Source organism: Heterodontus francisci, chromosome 29 (assembly GCF_036365525.1).
Source record: "Heterodontus francisci isolate sHetFra1 chromosome 29, sHetFra1.hap1, whole genome shotgun sequence".
NCBI lineage: Eukaryota > Metazoa > Chordata > Chondrichthyes > Heterodontiformes > Heterodontidae > Heterodontus > Heterodontus francisci.
In genome coordinates, this window is record NC_090399.1 from 50,641,581 (window position 1) to 50,663,011 (window position 21,431).

General features: G+C 44.9%; 1 protein-coding gene across 1 annotated transcript in view; it reads left to right on the forward strand.

Annotated features, from left to right (window-relative positions):
* LOC137345838 (zinc finger protein 208-like) overlaps nucleotides 1–21,431 on the forward strand; it is a 52,047-nt gene that overhangs the window by 15,296 nt on the left and 15,320 nt on the right. Inside the window, exons 6-9 of the mRNA XM_068009087.1 lie at nucleotides 79–253; nucleotides 2,649–3,696; nucleotides 7,873–7,964; nucleotides 10,902–11,002. Of these exons, the coding sequence (XP_067865188.1) occupies nucleotides 79–253; nucleotides 2,649–3,696; nucleotides 7,873–7,964; nucleotides 10,902–11,002 (1,416 nt within the window). The remainder of the gene's footprint in view (nucleotides 1–78; nucleotides 254–2,648; nucleotides 3,697–7,872; nucleotides 7,965–10,901; nucleotides 11,003–21,431) is intronic.

The window sequence follows — 21,431 nt, forward strand, 5'->3', positions numbered from 1 at the left end:
AGTTGGAGGCGGGGCACCTGGCGTCAGGCCTGGCCTTTTCGTGCACCAGAACGATCCCCTGGTCTTTTAACCTCTAAGTGTCCAACGCTGAGATCCCCATCCCTTAAAAGACAGAGATCCCGCCCCCAAGAGCTGCCGGCCAATCAGAGGGCCAGCAGCTCAGCAGTATCGGCAGCACCACCGGAAGAGGTGGCCACTTCCGGTACTGCAAAAGCCTCGGATCCAGGCCCAGCGCTGAAATCTAGGCCAAGAGGTAGGTGAGGCGGGGTCACCAGGGTCAGTCCAGAAGGTGGGGTCATGGTAGTGCAGTCCAGCGGGAGGGAGAGCCCAGGGGGTAAAGTGGTTCCCAGCAGGGGTCCTCCATGGGCCACAAATTGCCCACAAAGGAGGGACCCTCCCCATCCGCCAAGTCTGCAGGGAGGGTGCCTAATTTTACAAGGTGTTCTCCCTACATGACGGAGGCTCCCTTCCCCCCCAGCCCCACTCTCTGGCCACTCGAAAGATCCCAGTGATGGTAAAAAAGGCCCTTAATTGGCCAGTAATAGGCCACTTAAGGGTCTCAATTGACCTCCAGGTGGGAAGGCTGTCAGCGGCCTATTCCACCCCTGGGAAAATTGCTTGGTGACGGGGGGCGTCCACCCACCCCCCCCCCCACTTCCGCCACATGTTGTGATGCTCCATGCCCCTCCCCCCACCACCTCCCACCCTGTCTCAGAGGGCCACATAAGATCCCAGCATGAGGGTGACCTTGATGGAGGTCTCTAAAATTATGAAGGGATTTGACAAGGTAGATGTAGAGTAGATGCTTCCACTAGTGGGAGGAGTTCAGAACTGGGTGTCATAAATATTAAATAGTCACTAATAAATCCAGTAAGGAATTCGGGAGAATCTTGTTCACCCAGAGAATGGTTAGGATGTGGAACTCGCTACCACAAGAGCACGGATGTATTTAAGGGGAAGCTAGGTAAATACATGAGGGAGAAAGGAAATGAAGGATATGCTCGTGCTGTAATTTCTATGTAATTCAAATTATTATTGGGCAAAACATCACTTGAACCAACTAATTCACAGGCATGAACTGCTCACTCATTGGAACCAAGTACAATAGCCAGGGAGGCTGAAATCTGCACTCAGCGGAGCTCGGCAAAGTTGAAAAGGAATCCGGAACCCACACCCAGTAGTGCCAAGCCACGTGGGTCAAGAAGTTGAAACCCTCATTCAGTGGGGTTGAATAATATGGGCAAGGAAGCTGAGGGCCTCACTCGGTTGGACTGAGCAATACTGGTAGTGAAGATGGGGCCCTCATTCAGTGGGACCTGATGATACAGGCATGGAAGTCTTACTAAGTGAAATCTCTGGTTCTTTTCTCAATGCGGAACCTGATGTTTGGGATGACTATGATGTTCTAGAGATTATTTTATCCTTTCAGGATCTTATTGTAAAACTGAAAGTTAAGGAAGAACACTGGTATATAGAAGGAATGGGTGCTGATTTTTTTTTTTATTCTGTCATGGGATGTGGGTGTCGCTGGCAAGGCCAGTATTTATTTGCCTATTCTTAACTTCCCTTGACGACTGAGTGGCTTGCTAGGCCATTTCAGAGGGCATTTAAGATTTAACCACATTGCTGTGGGTCTGGAGTCACATGTAGGCCAGACCAGATAAGGACAGCAGATTTCCTTCCCTAAAGGACTTTAGTGAACCGGGTGGATTTTTACGATAATCAATGATAGTTTCGAGGCACCATTAGTGAGACGAGCTTTCCATTCCAGATTTTTATTAATTCATTGAATTTAAATTCCACCAGCTGCCGTGGTGGGATTCGAACCTGTGTCCCCAGGGCATTAGCCCGGGCTTGTGGATTACTAGTTTAGTGACATTAACACTGTGCCACCATCTTCCCCAAAAAGCATGGAAACGGGATGGACGGAGGAAATGAAAATTCTTTGAGGAAGTAATTTAACATGGAAAGATCAGTTCCCAGAAATTTGGAAATATGAGGCTGTATTTTTGAATGCGCTGGCCATGTGTGAAACTGCCATTGTGGGTGACACGCCCATTATAGAAACGGCACAATTTTTCTTTCCACTGTAAACTAGATGGTCTGTAGAGTGCCTTCAGTTGTGCTAATTCTCGGACACTGACGCAATATTCCAGATGGAGCCAGACCAAGTTCTTGCACAAGGAAAGGATTGTATTTCTAGCGCTCTAGCCATATATCCTAATACCCCATTCACTTTCACAACTGCCTCATGATATTAGTCATGAACCTTTCAGTTACCTTCTGATCATTCAATGTCAGAGCTCCCTCTCTCGGGAGAGAGGAGAAAGAAACCAGCCAGAGTGTTCACTCCTGATCACTATCCGGTGACAGAGCAAATGTGTCGGTGTTGGGTGAGGGCATCCTGGGACTTGCCACTGACGTGTCACAGCCTCCTGGGAGGAGTTAAACAGAAAATATCGAAGGAGATAAGATGACTTTTGGTTTTTGTTTTGCAGAACAATTGAATTGTATTGAACCATACTTGGATTATATGGAGGAGAGGTGCGACAGATAGATCCTGGTCATCATCAAAGGCATGGCTTCATAATGAACCCGCCTTCTGCAAATCTGCTCTAGGTGTGAGGTTTTGGCAAAGCCTTAGCCAGGACAGTGTGTCCTGCGACATAACTGCAGCTACATGGGAGAGAAACCGTACAAGTGTGACATGTGTGGCTGGGCCTTTGCACAGTCATCAGACCTTGTGAGCCACCTACGCATGCACACAGGCGAGAGGCCGTTCAAGTGTGAGGTGTGTGATAAGGGTTTCAGTCATTCGTCGAGCCTCGTGAAACACCGGCACGTTCACACAGGCGAGAGGCCGTTCAAATGTAAGGTATGTGAAAAGGCCTTTGCACAGGCGTCAGCCCTGCTGCAACACTGGCGTATCCACACGGGCGAGAAGCCGTTCAAGTGCAAGGTTTGCGACAAAGCTTTCTTGAAGCAGTCGCACCTAGTGGAACACCAGCGTACCCACACAGAGGAGAAAGCATTCAAGTGTGAAACCTGCGGCAAAGCTTTCGGGACATCCGCAGGCCTCCTGGTACACAAGTGCGTTCGTAAAAGTGAGAAACTGTTCAGGTGTGAGACTTGCGACAAAGATTTCAGCAGCTCCTCGTATCTTGTTGCACACCAGCGTATCCACACCGGTGAGAGACCGTTCAGTTGTGAGGTTTGCAACAAAGATTTCTGTAGCTTGTCATACCTCCGAATGCACCAGCGTAGCCACACAGATGAGAGACCGTTCCGGTGTGAGGTTTGCAACAAAGATTACTGCAGCTTGTCATACCTGCGGATACACCAGCGTAGCCACACCGATGACAGACCGTTCAGGTGTGAAACCTGTGACAAAGACTTCTGCAGCTCATCGTATCTTGTGGTGCACCAGCGTATCCACACAGGGGAGAGACCGTTCAGGTGTGAGGTCTGCGACAAAGCTTTCTCGAGCTCCTCCTACTTTCTGAGACACCAGTGCGTCCCCACGGGTGATAAACCGTTCAAGTGTGAGTTTTGCAATAAAGGTTTCACCCAGTTACCAGACCTACTAAAACATCAGCGCGCCCATACAGGCGACAGGCGCTTTCAATGTGACTTCTGCCAGAACTGCTTCACCTACTCCTCCTCTTTAGAGTTACATAGACGTATTCACATGGGATAGAAATCTTCCAATCCTTCCTTCCTTCCAGTACCTTGAGTAAGTGGAAGCAGACCAGTTTCAGGATTCTGTTATAATGAACTATAAAGCACTACCTAAAAGGGCAGTGAAAGCAGATTCAGTTGTAACTTTCAAAAGGGAACTGGATATATACTTGAAAAGGAAAGGTCCGTGGGGCTATGGGGAAGGAGCAGGGGAATGAAACTAAAAAGAGCTGCCAAAGGTACGGTGGCTGAATAGCCTCCCCTGTGCTGTGAGATTCCAGGACTCCAGCATGACGCCTGCCAGAATTGCTTTGTAATTCCTCTCTTACACTGCACTGACATATCCACTTTCTGAAGGGAGATGAGGAAATAATTTCGGGGAAAAATTGTAAATAGACTGAGCACCCAGAGTTACAACCTCCTCCTCTTCCTCTGCTCATCTGTCATCCTTAGTCATGTAGAGACTTGTCAGGGAATTGTGGGTGCCTGAATCTCGAATAAATGCTTCAAGAAGTTAAGAATCCCCTCAACGTAAACTTAAGATATTCCTCACTCTGCTTAAACAAGAGATTTGTGGAAGAAAATTCCTCAGTATCCTTCCTTATAAAGATGTTTCATTCTAACTTTCCATTTACAAGCTTACTGGCATCTTGCTTTAAACATGATTTGGCCATAGGAAGCATGTTATGATCATATCTGTCTGACCATTGGTCATTAGTATGATATGTTTATGATGAACGGGCACTCCACCCTATCTAATACTGTAATGAATTTCCATATTAGAGTCGTGAATATGAATTTGTAGCAGAAGCACCGCACTGGAGTATTTAAGGAGAGCTTTCTGTTTAGAGAGAATTTATTTTATCTTGATGTGAGGGCTTGAGCATAAGCAATCTGCACCGACTGTTTTGGAGTGGATATTCAGATAAGATACCTAAATTGCTTGTGATATGGCAATCATGTTACTGTTGTTTGACTGGGACTTCAGACAATGTTTGCAAGTTGTGAAAGGAGACAGCTGTTATCTCACTACTGAATGACTCATCAGTCAATATCCTTCTGAGAAAGCAGTTACTACAATATTAACATCTATGGCAAAACAGGTGTATAATGACCAAAGAGGAGTGAGTCCTTCAAAGAACCTCTCCTTCAGACCACATTAAAGTTATGCATATATCTGGGGACTGCCTCCATTTCATGAGTTTGCTTAGCCCAACCAAATGTCACATAACCATAAGCAATTGTAACTTCTTGGCGCTGCAGATCCCATGTTTATGTCATCCAGGATTCTGTTAAAAACAGGGGAATAAACTCCTCAAAAATCTTGAAATATTTTTGTTTTAGAAAATGGTTTAAACATTGATGTCAGTAAAATGTCTTGTTGCTGTTTATCTGCTGACTTACATGTGTGTGAACTTACATCACAACAATAAATTTGATATTTAGGTTGACCCTAAATTATGTGGTCTGTTAGCATGCTGCTTTCCACATATTGGGCTGCATTTTACAGATCGGCGGCGAGCTTCAAAGATGGCGGCTTTCCCGCGCGGACCAGACACCACAGAGTCGGCACGATATTCAGCGCGGCGGCTCATTTAAATAGCCTAGGCGGACCAGCCCCCGGTGAAGTGGAGCGAGTGGGCGGTCTGTCCCCAGCTACGCAGGCACCAGTGCCATTTTTAAAGGGCTTCTAGCCTTTCGATGTAATTTAAATTTTTAAAGAAACGTGACTGTAAAAAATTAAATAATGTTATCCTGACCCTATCCCACCCCTCCCCATAATGACCATTCAGTTTATAACATAGTCTCTCTCTCTGCCAAAAAACATCTACCTTGTGCTCCAGACATCGCCGCCCCGACAAAGTTCATAAACTATAAACTTTACCCCTTCCCACCACCACCGAGACCAATCCGAAATGTTTGACCCTGATCACAATTCGGTTAGGTTTACCTTAGCGATGGGCAGGGACAGGTATATACCGCAGGGCAAGAATTATAGCTGGGGGAAAGGAAATTATGACGCGATTAGGCAAGATTTAGGATGTGTAGGATGGGGAAGAAAACTGCAGGGGATGGGCACAAACGAAATGTGGAGCTTATTCAAGGAGCAGCTAATGCGTGTCCTTGATAAGTATGTACCTGTCAGGCAGGGAGGAAGTTGTCGAGCGAGGGAGCCGTGGTTTACTCAAGAAGTTGAAGCGCTTGTCAAGAGGAAGAGGGCGGCTTATGTTAGGATGAGACGTGAAGGCTCAGTTAGGGCGCTTGAGAGTTACAAGCTAGCCAGGAAGGATCTAAAGGGAGGGCTAAGATGAGCAAGGAGAGGACACGAGAAGTCATTGGCGGATAGGATCAAAGAAAACCCTAAGGCTTTCTATAGGTATATCAGGAATAAAATAATGATAAGAGTTAGAACAGGGCCAATCAAGGATAGTAGTGGGAAGTTGTGTGCAGAATCAGAGGAGATAGGGGAAGCGTTAAATGAATATTTTTCGTCCGTATTTACAGTAGAGAAAGAAAATGTTGCCGAGGAGATTACTGAGATACAGCCTACTAGGCTAGATGGGATTGAGATTCACAAGGAGGAGGTGTTAGCAATTTTGGAAAGAGTGAAAATAGATAAGTCCCCTGGGCCAGATGGGATTTATCCTAGGATTCTCTGGGAAGCCAGGGAGGAGATTGCAGAGCCGTTGTTGTTGATCTTTATGTCGTCATTGTCGACAGGAGTAGTGCCGGAAGACTGGAGGATAGCAAATGTTGTCCCCTTGTTCAAGAAGGGGAGTAGAGACAGCCCTGGTAATTATAGACCTGTGAGCCTTACTTCGGTTGTGGGTAAAATGTTGGAAAAGGTTATAAGAGATAGGATTTATAATCATCTTGAAAAGAATAAGTTCATTTGCGATAGTCAGCACTGTTTTGTGAAAGGTAGGTCGTGCCTCACAAACCTTATTGAGTTTTTCGAGAAGGTGACCAAACAGGTGGATGAGGGTAAAGCCGTGGATGTGGTGTATATGGATTTCAGTAAGGCATTTGATAAGGTTCCCCACGGTAGGCTATTGCAGAAAATACGGAAGTATGGGGTTGAAGGTGATTTAGAGCTTTGGATCAGAAATTGGCTAGCTGAAAGAAGACAGAGGGTGGTGGTTGATGGCAAATGTTCATCCTGGAGTTTAGTTATTAGTGGCGTACCGCAAGGTTCTGTTTTGGGGCCACTGCTGTTTGTCATTTTTATAAATGACCTGGATGAGGGTGTAGAAGGGTGGGTTAGTAGATTTGCGGATGACACGAAGGTCGGTGGAGTTGTGGATAGTGTCGAAGGGTGTTGTAGGGTACAGAGGGACATAGATAGGCTGCAGAGCTGGGCTGAGAGATGGCAAATGGAGTTTAATGCGGAAAAGTGTGAGGTGATTCACTTTGGAAGGAGTAACAGCAATGCAGAGTACTGGGCTAATGGGAAGATTCTTGGTAGTGTAGATGAGCAGAGAGATCTTGGTGTCCAGGTACATAAATCCCTGAAAGTTGCTACCCAGGTTAATAGGGCTGTTAAGAAGGCATATGGTGTGTTAGTTTTTATTAGTAGGGGGATCGAGTTTCGGAGCCACGAGGTCATGATGCAGCTGTACAAAACTCTGGTGAGGCCGCACCTTGAGTATTGCGTGCAGTTCTGGTCACCGCATTATAGGAAGGATGTGGAAGCTTTGGAAAGGGTGCAGAGGAGATTTACTAGGATGTTGCCTGGTATGGAAGGAAGGTCTTACGAGGAAAGGCTGAGGGACTTTGGGTTGTTTTCGTTAGAGAGAAGGAGGAGGAGAGGTGACTTAATAGAGACATACAAGATAATCAGAGGGTTAGATAGGGTGGATAGTGAGAGTCTTTTTCCTCGGATGATGATGGCAAACACGAGGGGACATAGCTTTAAGTTGAGGGGTGAAAGATATAGGACAGATGTCAGAGGTAGTTTCTTTACGCAGAGAGTAGTAGGGGCGTGGAACGCCCTGCCTGCAACAGTAGTAGACTCGCCAACTTTAAGGGCATTTAAGTGGTCATTGGATAGACATATGGATGAAAATGGAATAGTGTAGGTCAGATGGTCAGCGCAACATCGAGGGCCGAAGGGCCTGTACTGCGCTGTAATGTTCTAATTCTAAAAAAAAAATTCACCCCTCCCTCCCTGAATACATACCTCCTCCCCACCAGCGTTCCACCTCAGATCTGCGAACAGAGATCCGAAGGTGTGGAAGAGTTGGCCGCTGTCGTCAATATGGCATTGGAATGGACGGCAGGAGCTGGTAAGTGTTCAATTCATTCATTTAACTAAATTAACATATTTAAATATTGGTCCCATCACCAGGCAGCGTGGGGGAGCTGGCAATATCCGGCCTCCCACCCCCTCACAAAGACCCCTGACGTCGGGGGGCTGTAGAATCCAGCCCATTGAATCCTCCAAAACATACACCAAGCATCAAATACATTTGCTGTTGTAAAATAGTTCAACAAATGATTATTGTCTCTGCTGCACTTAGCTAGCCCATGCTCTCAACCTGCAAGCTTTATTACTTTCAGTTGTTAACGTGTGTGAACCTGCCCAAGGAAAGTGCCTTATTCACATTAGTGCTGGTAAAGGGTATTGGAGGAAAGTTTAAGTCATAACAATGGTTATCAGGATACCTCCAGCTATCCACAACATTAATTGCTGGAAGCAAGTGATCAATATTTCTGAATTATGTGGCTATTGGGTAACCATTTATAACTAACAACTGTGCACTTTAAAACCTAATTATAGTTGTTAAATTACGACTTCTCTTTTTTTATATTCAGGGTATTTTTCACAAAAAATTTCATGTATCTTCTACATCATTGTTAATTCTCTTCATGTGCTATGGAAAGTTTTCTTTAGTTTCTACTATTTACACCTCCATGCTTGTGGCTTTGTGTCATCGAATTCAGAATAGCTGTTTCAGAGATCATATCGTCCATCAGATTGAAAGAAGAAAAAATCATGAATAATTTACCACTCAAAGATGGTCAATGCCATTCATTGCAGACAGCTTTGGTCCATACGAATTATGCTTTGTTTGAATAAAAGCATCAATATTGTCTGATTTAAAAAATTTTATGCCAAATGTGGTTTAAGAAAATTAATCCTAGACTCTCACCTATGAGAATCAATTTCGGTACAAGTTCCTCTGCCTGTTCCTGCTTCTTGTCGGACCCATGCTGGCATTCTTTCTCCTTCCAGGCCTCAAATTTGTAGTGTTCTCTCTCATCTTTTTACATTTACCATACTATTTCTTATCTTTAGGCCAGTACTTCTGTTCTTTTTGAGGGCCTGGGAAATAAAGGCCCCCTCGGCAAATATAAAAGGGGTCTGGGGTATAAAGGCTTCCATCAAAAAAATGGGTTAGATACAGAGTAAAGCTCTCTCTACACTGACCCATCAAACATTCCCAAGACAGCTACAGCACAGGGTTGGTTGTAGGTTCACGGACTCCCAGGCCACCTGTACTTTCTGCGGCCTGGACGAGTCCGTGTTCCACATTTATACGGAGTGTGCGAGGTTGCAGCCCCTATTTGAGTATCTGAAGGGGCTGCTCCTCAAATTCTGGCTGCACTTCAGTCCCACGCTCCTGATCTTTGGGCACCCGGTGCGGAGGGGCTTGGGCCGGGAGGAGGATCTCCTCGTCGGTCTGCTCCTGGGCCTGGCCAAGGTGGCAATTCACAGGTCCAGGTTGCGGGCCGTCGGGGGGTCCGTCCTCCCCGATTGCCTGCCCCTCTTCCGCGGTTACGTTCGCGCCAGGGTGTCCCTGGAAAAGGAGCATGCGGTATCCGCCGGTACGCTTGAGGCCTTCCGCGACCGGTGGGCACCGCAGGGACTGGAGTGCATTGTCGACGCCGAGAATGGCATTTTAATTTGAGTTTTTTGTTTATTTATCTGGTTTTAATAAAGTTATTTAAAAAATATAAGTGTGTATATAAAGGGGGCCTGAGGAATAAAGGCCCCCTCAACATAAAAAAAAACAAAAAAAAAAAAAACGGGGTTAGATACAGAGTAAAGCACCCTCTACACTGTCCCCATCAAACACTCCCAGGGCAGGTACAGCACGGGGTTAGATACAGAGTAAAGCCCCCTCTACACTGTCCCCATCAAACATTCCCAGGACTGGTTCAGCACGGGGTTACATACAGAGTAAAGCCCCCAAAAAAAACAGGGTTGGTTGTTGCTTGATTGGAATTGCTGAGTGGACACTGAGAAAAACAAAAAAACAACTGTTCTTTTTGGTGAAATTCCCATTATTTTTCTGAGCTAATTTTTTCCCTATCTCCCTCTGCAATCTTGCTGCATTACTGTTTTCTTGTTTTAACTGTAAGACATTTAAAATTCTGGATATTTTAAATATTGCTTTGGGTCTCCTTGAGCTCTGTCTCGACAGCTGCTAGAGTTTTGGATTATTTAAACCTAATTTATTCAAGATTATTTGGTCTTCCATACCTAGATCACTGTCCAGGATGTCCCAACTCCGAGGGCGGCACAGTGGCGCAGTGGTTAGCACCGCAGCCTCACAGCTCCAGGGACCTGGGTTCAATTCCGGGTACTGCCTGTGTGGAGTTTGCAAGTTCTCCCTGTGTCTGCGTGGGTTTCCTCCGGGTGCTCCGGTTTCCTCCCACATGCCAAACACTTGCAGGTTGATAGGTAAATTGGCCATTATAAATTGTCACTAGTATAGGTAGGTGGTAGGGAAATATAGGGACAGGTGGGGATGTTTGGTAGGAATATGGGATTAGTGTAGGATTAGTATAAATGGGTGGTTGATGTTCGGCACAGACTCGGTGGGCCGAAGGGCCTGTTTCAGTGCTGTATCTCTAATCTAATCTATGTTTTTTATTAACATGCCCAAGAAGAACAAACAGGAAATGGTGCTTGGTCACTAATTTTAGGTGCTGCACTATCACATTCCTCCCTAAGTTCTGCTTCAATTTCTGCAAGTGATAGAGCCACATATCGGCTTTCATTTTGAAGTTTAAAGTATGAACTGTTTTTGAATGGATCATTTCCTTATTGAATTTAAAAGTGATATAATTACTTATTTAGAACAGATAGGATTTTGTTACTCCTTGTACTTTTAAAAAAATCACTGCTGTTACAGCCGGATGAGGAGAGGGTCTCAGGTTCCGCTCTTGCTCTTCCTTTTATTTGACCACAACAGACTTTATTCCTTTTAAAACAGTTGTTGTGCTTTCCACCTCCGTGAATGTTTTACCTTTTTCCTTTACTGTGATTGTGAAAGAACCAATCGGACAGGTTTTCTTGAGTTTAAACAAAAAAGAGGTAAGTTTATTATACTTAACAATCTAACCCCGATTTAAAAATAATAAGAAATACACTACATATTCAAACACATATTCACACGAGAATCACACACACACAAATAGGTTACAAAGTGGAAAGTAGGTTTTTTGGTTGGATAAGTCCAGAATAAATCAACATTAAATGCACAGTCTGAGGTTGGATGATTCGCTGGTCATCTGGCTGAAGTCGTACTCTTGAAGTCTTGGCTGGTCAAAGTGCACTTTGTAGTTGACCCGCTTTGCTCAGGGTTTTCTTGGAGGCAGAGTCGTAGTTAGCTCTCTTCCCTGGTCTCTGGCTGTAGCAGTCTTTAGGCTTGGAGGGTCCACAGTCACAGACAGTTTTCAAACTTGATGTTTTCTGGAGCGAGAGAGACAGAGAGAAAGGGAAGCACGCAGCCTTCTGCTGCTGCACACTCAGTTACTGCTTGTTTCCTCTCTGTGTAACAAAACTCCTGTTTTTCCAGAGATGGACAGACGGTCACATGGTTCTCTCATTCCCCTTTTTTTTAATGAGGTCCAAAGTTTAAAACCCCAAACCTCTCTCAGGTGGTACTGTCAGTGTTGACCCCTGGAGGGACGTCTCCACTTTTATGAATGCCTCAGGATGTCTTTGAATGTCCCATTAATGAGGATGATCTGGGTAATCTACTCAGTTAGCCAAAGCATTGTCCTGGCTGGGCTTCTTGGTAGACTTTTGTCTTCAGATTTTTATCTTCAGTTCAATCTCCTGGTATTTCAGATGCAAATTGCAGTAGCCATCTTGGCGTAGTTTTTTTTAAAGTTAACTAAGATTTTTTCTATTAAAAGTCTAATGGAAGTTTCCTACCGATGAAATTAATATTTCTAATTTGGCAGATGGGGTTTTCTTGACACTGCTTATTTACAAAGCCATAGTTTAGTTTTCCCTTTTAAATAGGTTTCCCAAAATTTTGTCAGGGCCTGTAGGGACAGCAGAATGGCAGCAGAGTGGAACTTTAACACACCAGTAAAACACCCTGCTAATCGCACCAGTATATACCTGACTGGTCACTTCCTATTAATTCAAGTCCATACCCATTATCCCAACTCTCCGTTTTCCACCATTTAATCAATTTCCAAACCAAGTCAATAATTTTCCTTCAGTTCCCTGAACTTTAATTTTAGCTAATGATCTCTTACATAAAACTTTATCAAATGCCTTCTGGGCATCCATATAAACTACAGACATAGACATTCCCCTGCCTACTGTTTTTGTTATTGCCTCACAAAATTCAATTCAGTTCATTATACATGACCTACCCATTACAAATCCATGGTGCTCTCACTAATCAGCTGGAATTTCTCTATGTACTCAGACACACAATTCTTGATTACAGATTCCAATGACATCCCCACAACAGATGTAAGGCTGAAATCCAGTGAGAATGAACCCCTTCCAATCTGATCCTAGGAATGGCTCCATACCACAATCTCACTAAACATAGAAACATAGGAAATAGGAGGAGGAGTAGGCCATTCAGCCCTTCGAGCCTGCTCCGCCATTCATTATGATCATCCAACTCAGTAGCCTGTTCCCGCTTTTGCCTCATATCCTTTGATCCCTTTAAACCCAAGAGCTATATATAATTCCTTCTTGAAAACATACAATGTTTTGGCCTCATCTGCTTTCTGTGGTAGCGAATTCCACAGGCTCACCACTCTCTGGGTGCAGAAATTTCTCCTCATCTCAGTCCTGAAAGGTTTACCCCGTATCCTTAGACTATGACCCCTGGTTCTGGAGTTCCTCACCATCGGGAACATCCTTCCTGCAGCTACCCCGTCAAGTCCTGTTAGAATTTTATAGGTTTCTATAAGATCCCTCCTCACTCTTCTGAACTCCAGTGAATATAATCCTAACCGAAACAATCATACGTCAGTCCCGCCATCCCAGGAATCAGTCTGGTAAACCTTCGCTGCACTCCCTCTATAGCAAGAACATCCTTCCTCAGATAAGGAGACCAAAACTGCACACAATATTCCAGGTGTGGCCTCACCAAGGCCCTGTATAATTGCAGCAAGACATCCCTGCTTCTGTACTCGAATCCTCTCACTATGAAGGCCAACATACCATTTGCCTTTTTTACCTTCAGTGAGAACACCCAGGTATTGTTGCATATTCGCCTCTCTCAGTTTATAGCCATTCAGATAATAATCTGCCTTCCTGTTTTTGCTACCAAAGTGGATAACCTCACATTTATCCACATTATACTGCATCTGCCATGCATTTGCCCACTCACTCAACTAGTCCAAATCACCCTGAAGCCTCTCTGCATCCTCCTCACAACTCACCCTCACACCCAGTTTTGTGTCATCTGCAAATTTGGAGATATTACATTTAGTTCCCTCATCTAAATCATTAATATATATTGTGAATAGCTGGGGTCCTAGCACCGATCCCTGCGGTACTCCACTAGTCACTACCTGCCATTCGGAAAAAGACCTGTTTATTCCCACTCCTTTTTTCCTGTCTGCCAACCAATTTTCTATCCATCACAATACACTACCCCCAATCCCATGTGCTTTAATTTTACACGCTAATCTCTTATGTGGGACTTTGTCAAAAGCCTTCTGAAAGTCCAAATAAACCACATCCACTGGCTGTCCCTCATCAACTCTACTAGTTACATCCTCGAAGAATTCTGGTAGTTTTGTCAAGCATGATTTCCCTTTCGTAAATCCATGCTGACTCTGTCCGATTCTACCACTGTTCTCCAGGTGCTCTGCTATAAAATCTTTGATAACGGACTCTAGAATTTTCCCCACTACTGACGTCAGGCTGATTGGTCTATAATTCCCTGCTTTCTCTCTACCTCCCTTTTTAAATAGTGGGGTTACATTAGCTACCCTCCAATCTGTAGGAACTGTTCCAGAGTCTATAGAATCTTGGAAGATGACCACCATTGCATCCACTATTTCTAGGGCCACTTCCTTAAGTACTCTGGGATGTAGATTATCAGGCCCTGGGATTTATCGGCCTTCAATCCCATCAATTTCCCCAACACCATTTCTCTACTGATACTGATTTCCTTCAGTTCCTCTCTCACTAAACCCTGTGTTCCCCAACATTTCTGGTATGATATTTGTGTCCTCCTTTGTGAAGACAGAACCAAAGTATGCATTCAGTTGGTCAGCCATTTCTTTGTTCTCCATAATAAATTCCCCTGTTTCTGACTGTAAGGGACCTACATTTGTCTTCACCAATCTTTTTCTCTTCACATACCTATAGAAACTTTTACAGTCAGTTTTTATGTTCCCCGCAAGCTTGCTCTCAAACTCTATTTTTCTCCTTCTTAATCAATCCCTTGGTCCTACTTTGCTGAATTCTCAACTGCTCCTAATCCTCAGGTCTGTTGTTTTTCCTGGCAAATTTATATGCCTCTTCCTTGGATCTAATGTTATCTCTAATTTCCCTTGTAAGCCATGGTTTGGATACCTTTCCCATTTTACTTTTGTGCCAGACAGGGGTAAACAATTGTAGCAGTTCATCCATGCACTCTTTGAATGTTTGCCATTGCCTATCCACCGTCATCCCTTAAAGTAACGTTTCCCAATCCATCATAGCCAACTCGCACCTCATACCTTCATAGTTTCCTTTATTAAGAATCAGGACCCTAGTCTCAGAATCACAAAGGTAGCTGTGGGCTGTATTTCTCGCTCCTTTTTATGGAGTATCAATCTGCCGATTTTTCAAACAACCTGTTGGGCCCATAAGGCTTTCAAACAGCACCCCCTGTTGAATATAAATGACGTTTTTATATTCTGGAAAAAGTTTAATGGAATTTTATGGATTTTAAGAACCAGCCATTCAAAATAAAGCAGGAATTCTCAGTCAAATAGAAACTGAACTAATTACAACATCTTCATATATTTGAAAACTGTACTTTAGATTCCCTATTGGCCTGTTCCAGTAAGACTACAACAACAAACTGCAACATCTCTATTCCTTCCTCAGCTCATCTGCTTTGGAAACCTCCATCCATGGCTTTGTTGCCTCTGGATTTGACCTTTCAAATGCTCTCCTGCCCAGCCTCCCATTTCCCACCTTCCAGGAACTTGAGCACATCTAAAACCCTGCTGCCCGTATCTTAACTGGCACTAAGTGCTATTGTCCCATCACCCCTGAGCTTGCTGGCCCACACTGGCTTCCGGTCAGGCAATGCTTTATTATAAAACTGTCAAATCCCTCCTGGCCTCGTCCCACCCTATCTCTGTAACCTCCCACAGCCCTACAACCCTCCAAGATCTCTAATTTCCTCCAATTCTGGCCTCTTGCCCATCCCTGATTTTAATCGCACCACCCTTGCCAACTTTGCTTTCAGCTACCTAGGCCTTAAGCTCTGGAATTCCCTCCTTAAATCACTGCCCATCTCTACTTTTCTCTCGTCTTTAGTACTTCCTTACATAGCTCAGTTTAAAATTTTGTTTGATAACACTCCTGTGAAGCACCTTGGGATGTTTTACTATTTTAAAGGTGCTATATAAATGCAAGTTGCCATTGCAACATGATATCAGCCTTGGATTGATAGAAGCATTTAGCTTTTAGCTGGCTGTTAAATTCTTCAAGCACTATAATTGAGTTTTTTAGAGGCAGACACAAAACCAAAACCTAGAGAAAAATACATTGTTTAGGAGTAGCTGTTTAGCCAGTTGTATTTTTTTCCTGCTACCGTCTGTAATTGCTCATTCTCACCTGTAATGTTTCCTCAATGCCCCCTGCTTTAGCTGGAACTGTACATCTGATTCCTGGGTGATGTTTGCTTGTCAAATGAATGATGGTGTTTGTCATCTCTTTCTATCCGATCTGCTCCCCTTCATAGTTTGAAAATTTTAATCAGATCACCCATTAACCTTCTAAATTCCAGGGAATATATCTGTAGTTTGTTCAGGACTGAAATTAGGAAACTTCTAAATGCAAAGGGTGATAGAGGTTTGGAACTCTCTTCTGTAAACAGCTAGATCAATTGTTAATTTTAAACATGAGATCGAAAGACTTTTGTGAACCAAAGGTATTAAGCGATATGGAGAATGGGCGGGTATATGGAGTTAGATCACAGGATCAGCCATGATGCCACGATCTCATTGAATGATGGAGCAAGGTTGAGGGGCTAAATGGCCTACTCCTGTTCCTATGTTCATTATTTGCAACTTGCACCACTCTTCTTGGTACATAGTACACTAGCCAAACTGTGTTATATTTTAGGACCAACTAAATTTCCAATAGAAGGAATGACAGAGTGAGTGAGAATTTTTATTTTCTGGAAGATAAAGCTGCCAGAATGGGTACGAGATAATATTTGTGGACTGACAGCCGGCAGGCCCCTTTCCCATGTACTGAATGGATTGGCAGCACATGATGTAAAAGTGCATACTCCTCTAGATAGACTAAGGTCAGAGTGCTCCCTCCAGCTTCAGGCTTCTCCGTTTCTAATGGGCCTCTTTACTCAGTCATAGAAAGAGTGGCGAAGTGCACACTGCTTCTTAAACAGAAAGATTAACAGCACCAAAGGAGGCCATTCAGCCCATTACGTCTGTGTCAGCCGAAAAAGAAATACCCAGCCTAATCGCACATTCCAGCTCTTGGTCTGGGTTGGGAACCAGCCTATGCACATTTAATGGGTCACTTCCGTCAGATAGCGAAAATAAATGGTGCTCAAAGTTTCAACTATCCTGCTCCAGTCAACCCCAGTAAATAGCTTCGGTGAGACTAAAACCTCAAGGAAATTTGGAACCTGCATTATAGAGATCAGAGGAACATATGATCACAGGAGCAGGAGTAGGCCATTCAGCCCATCGAGCCTCCTCACCATTCAAAACGATCATGGCTGATCATCCATTTCAATACCTTTTTTCCCCACACTATCCTCAAATCCCTTTATGTCATTGGTATTTAGAAATCTGTCAATCTCTGCTTTAAACATACTCAATGACTGAGCTTCCACAGCCCTCTGGGGTAGAGAATTCCAAAGATTCACAAAGCTCTGAGTAAAGAAATTTCTCCTCATCTCGGTCCTAAGTGGCTTCCCCCTTATTTTGAAATTGTGTCCCTGGTTCTAGACTCCCCAACCAGGGGAAACATCTTACCTGCATCTACCCTGTCGATCCCTTTAAATATTTTGTAGGTTTCAATGAGATCACCTCTCATTCTTCAAAACTAGAGAATACAGGCTCAGTTTCCCCAATCTCTCATCATAAGACAGTCCCACCATCCCGGGAACAAGTCTGGTGAACCTTCGTTGCACTCCCTCTAAGGCAATAATATCCTTCCTAAGGTAAGGAGACCAAAACTGCACAAGCGACCAGAGGAGATCCTCCTGCTGATGTTTACAGTGTTACTGTACTCAGTGACCAGAAGAAATCTTCCGGCTGATGTTTACAGTGTTACTATACTCAGTGAGCAGAGGAGATCCTCCTGCTGATGTTTACAGTGTTACTATACTCAGTGACCAGAAGAAATCTTCTGGCTGATGTTTACTGCCATTACATAAAGTGACTCGGGGAAACCTTACTGTAGATCCTTGCAATGCCACTGTACTCTGTGCCCCAAGGTAATACCCCTGCTGACATTTACTGTGTTACTACTGCAAATGACCAGAGGAAAGCATCCACCTGATTTATGCAGTATCTCTACACAAGTGTAGAGGCGGTGTAGAGATGTACACAAGTGTAGAGGGGCGGCGCAGTGGTTAGCACCGCAGCCTCACTGCTCCAGCAACCCGGGTTCAATTCTGGGTACTGCCTGTGTGGAGTTTGCAAGTTCTCCCTGTGTCTGCGTGGGTTTCCTCCAGGTGCTCCGGTTTCCTCCAACATGCAAAAGACTTGCAGGTTGATAGGTAAATTGGCCATTATAAATTGCCCCTAGTATAGGTAGGTGGTAGGGAAAATATAGGGACAGGTGGGGATGTGGTAGGGATATGGGATTAGTGTAGGATTAGTATAAGTGGGTGGTTGATGGTCAGCACAGACTCGGTGGGCTGAAGGGCCTGTTTCAGTGCTGTATCTCTAAACTAAAATAAAGTAGCCAGAAGAAATCTTGTTTATATTTACAATATATTACTTACAGTGACCATATAAATCTTGTCACTGGTATCTACAATGTCACTCTGTGACTGAAAGACATGTTCCAGCAGCTTCAGATACAGTGAAGAATGGCTGTGTTTTTATTTTTTTGAAGATGTCAGATTGTAAGCATCTGGTGCTGGGACTCAGTAAATCAAGAAAACTTTCATTCATAGAAGCACTTTCATCACCTCAGCATGTATCAAAGTGCTTTACAGCCAATGAAGTTGACGCTGCTATACTGTGAGAGCTGCCAACTTGTGCACAGCAAGATCCCACATCCAGTAATGGGATAATGGTTGGTTGAGCGATAAACCTTGGCCAGGACACTGTTTTTCTTCAAATCTTGTCCAGGGATCTTTTATATCCACTTGAGAGGGCAAAGAGAGCCTCGGTTTAATGTCTCATTTCCCTCTCCCTCAACACAGTACTGGAGTGGGATGTGAACCCACAATCTCTCATTCAGATACAAGAGACAATCCTGTTACTAACTGAGCCACTGACACAGTAGATGAGATAGCTCCACAAAGCCTGTTTTTTAAATTGCTGCTGATTTCAGCATTTCACTGTGTTTTTCATTTTGTGATGATTTTACAGTCTATATTAGAATTCCCACTCCTAGTCCAGTCTAATTGGTTAATAAGTGTGATTGACATGTTAAGTCTTGCCAGGTTATAAATATAGTGCAGCAGTTGATTGGCTGATATTGATGTCAATCACAAAGAGTATTCCCAATGTTCTTCGTTTTCTCCTCCCTTCTGCGGCCTGTTCGTTTATTGCAACATCTGCAAACAGGAGACTGTGGGGGAAATAATGGGGTTTGTATAAACTTTATCTAATAAAATGTTCAGAGCAGTCTGATTATTCAGTGAGGATGGGGGAGGGAGGAAAATGCTCCTTGTTCTGTGTGAGAGGATCCAGCTGAGCGGCCTGTTTGCTTCGTGCTGGATATTGAGTGTGTTTATTGGAAGCTGCAATTTGCATGCAGCCCTGATGGGTTATTGGTGAAAATGAGAAGGTGAGCTGTGATTTATCTGGAAGGTGCAGACTGTTCTGAGGATCCTTATAGATTTGCTGTTTATGATGAGAATGCAGTGAGAGACCTTTCCCTGTGAGGAGTCCTGTTGCACTGGTGCTGTCTTGTAATGCAAGTCCCTTTAAAAACCAGGGCAAGCCTGGGCCTCATCGTTTGACATTGATTTAGCTTGCAATTGGGCTCTTTAATAGTTAACAACCAGGAGACTGTGACAGTTTGGTATGTTGAAACAAAATCTTTGAAACCAGCAGTGTGCAGTCGTTTAGTTAGCAGCTGTGGAAAGAACCTGCATTTGATTTACAGATTTGCAGAATTTTGCTTTTTATTAAACTTGTTCAGGTAGAAATTGGCCTTGGGAGGGAGCATAAAACAGGCAGTATTGGATCGGCTGCTTATTCCGTTCCAAGTCAATATTCAGTTCCATTGACTAATTTCTGTCCCATTATGCTGTTGTTTTTTCCAAGGTGTGTGTGTGTGTGTTTGATTCATAGCCTTTTTAAATTGAACAGCCCAGTTGTTTACATTTCGCAGCTGTTCTTGTTAACAACCTGTCTTTTTCAAATCAGTGACGGTGTCAGTTGCCTTTGAGGAGAATTTGAGTGACCTGGGAGTTAGTCAGGCCACATTGCTTCCACAGATGGTGAGAAAAATAAAGAACCACTCTGTAAACTACAACAAAAATTAGAAGTATATAGTGTCTTTAAAATAATAAAAAGTCCCAAGGTGCTTCACAGGAGCATTAGAAAACAACGAATGACACCAAGTCACACAAGGAGATATTGGGTCAGATGACCAAAGCTGAGTCAGAGACAGAGAGGTTATAAGGAGTGTCTAAGTGGGTGGAAAACAATGTGGCAAGGCAGAGAGTTGTAGGAAGGGTATTCCAGAGCTCAGGGTCAAGGCAACTGAAGGTACGGCTATTAAGACTGGAGCGATTAAAATCAGGACGCACAAGAGGCCAGAATCAGAGGAGCACAGATAGTTTGGAGGGTTGTGGGGCTGGAGGAGATTACAGAGATAGGGAGGGACGAGGCCATGGAGGGATTTGAAAACAAGGATGAGAATTTTAAAATCAAGACATTCCTCGACTGGGAGCCAGTGTAGGTCAGCAAGCACAAGGGTTATTCATGAACCGGACTTGGTGCGAGTTAAGACTAAGATAAAGCAGAATTTTGTATGAATTCAAGTTCACAGGGAGTGGAATGTGGGAGACCAGCCAGGAGTGCGTGGGAGTAGTGGAGCTTCGAGGTAACGAAAGCGTGAATGAGGGTTTCAGCAGCAGATGAGCTGAGACAGGGGGAGAGATTTAGGGAGCATAAGAAAGCTGTGAACTCAGGAGAGAGAGGATGAGTTGAGATGGAGGTTGAAATCACGCTGGATGAGAAAACATTTGATACAGAGTATGAGAGAGGAAAACATTGAAAAGTTCTTGATGAGAAAATTTTTATCATACTTGGGAGGGCGGTAGAGAACAATGATTTTGACTGAGATGTGAGAGGGTTGGAACAAGGTGAAGTACCCGAAGGACAATAAAGAGCGAGAGGAGTAGGGGGTCATGCCAAGGTGTGATCTAATGAGAAGCACCACACTGCCATTGTGATGGTCTTGGCGGGGCGAGTGGAAGGTGCAGGCAGCAGGGCGAGTGGAAGGTGTAGGCAGCAGGGCGGGTGGAAGGTGCAGGCAGCAGGGCAGGTGGAAGGTGCAGGCAGCAGGGCGGGTGGAAGGTGCAGGCAGCAGGGCGAGTGGAAGGTGCAGGCAGCAGGGCAGGTGGAAGGTGCAGGCAGCAGGGCAGGTGGAAGGTGCAGGCAGCAGGGCGAGTGGAAGGTGCAGGCAGCAGGGCGGGTGGAAGGTGCAGGCAGCAGGGCAGGTGGAAGGTGCAGGCAGCAGGGCAGGTGGAAGGTGCAGGCAGCAGGGCGAGTGGAAGGTGCAGGCAGCAGGGCAGGTGGAAGGTGCAGGCAGCAGGGCGGGTGGAAGGTGCAGGCAGCAGGGCGGGTGGAAGGTGCAGGCAGCAGGGCGGGTGGAAGGTGCAGGCAGCAGGGCGGGTGGAAGGTGCAGGCAGCAGGGCGGGTGTAAGATGCAGGCAGCAGGGCAGGTGGAAGGTGCAGGCAGCAGGGCGAGTGTAAGGTGCAGGCAGCAGGGCAGGTGGAAGGTGCAGGCAGCAGGGCGGGTGGAAGGTGCAGGCAGCAGGGCGGGTGGAAGGTGCAGGCAGCAGGGCGGGTGGAAGGTGCAGGCAGCAGGGCGGGTGGAAGGTGCAGGCAGCAGGGCGGGTGGAAGGTACAGGCAGCAGGGAGGCTTCATT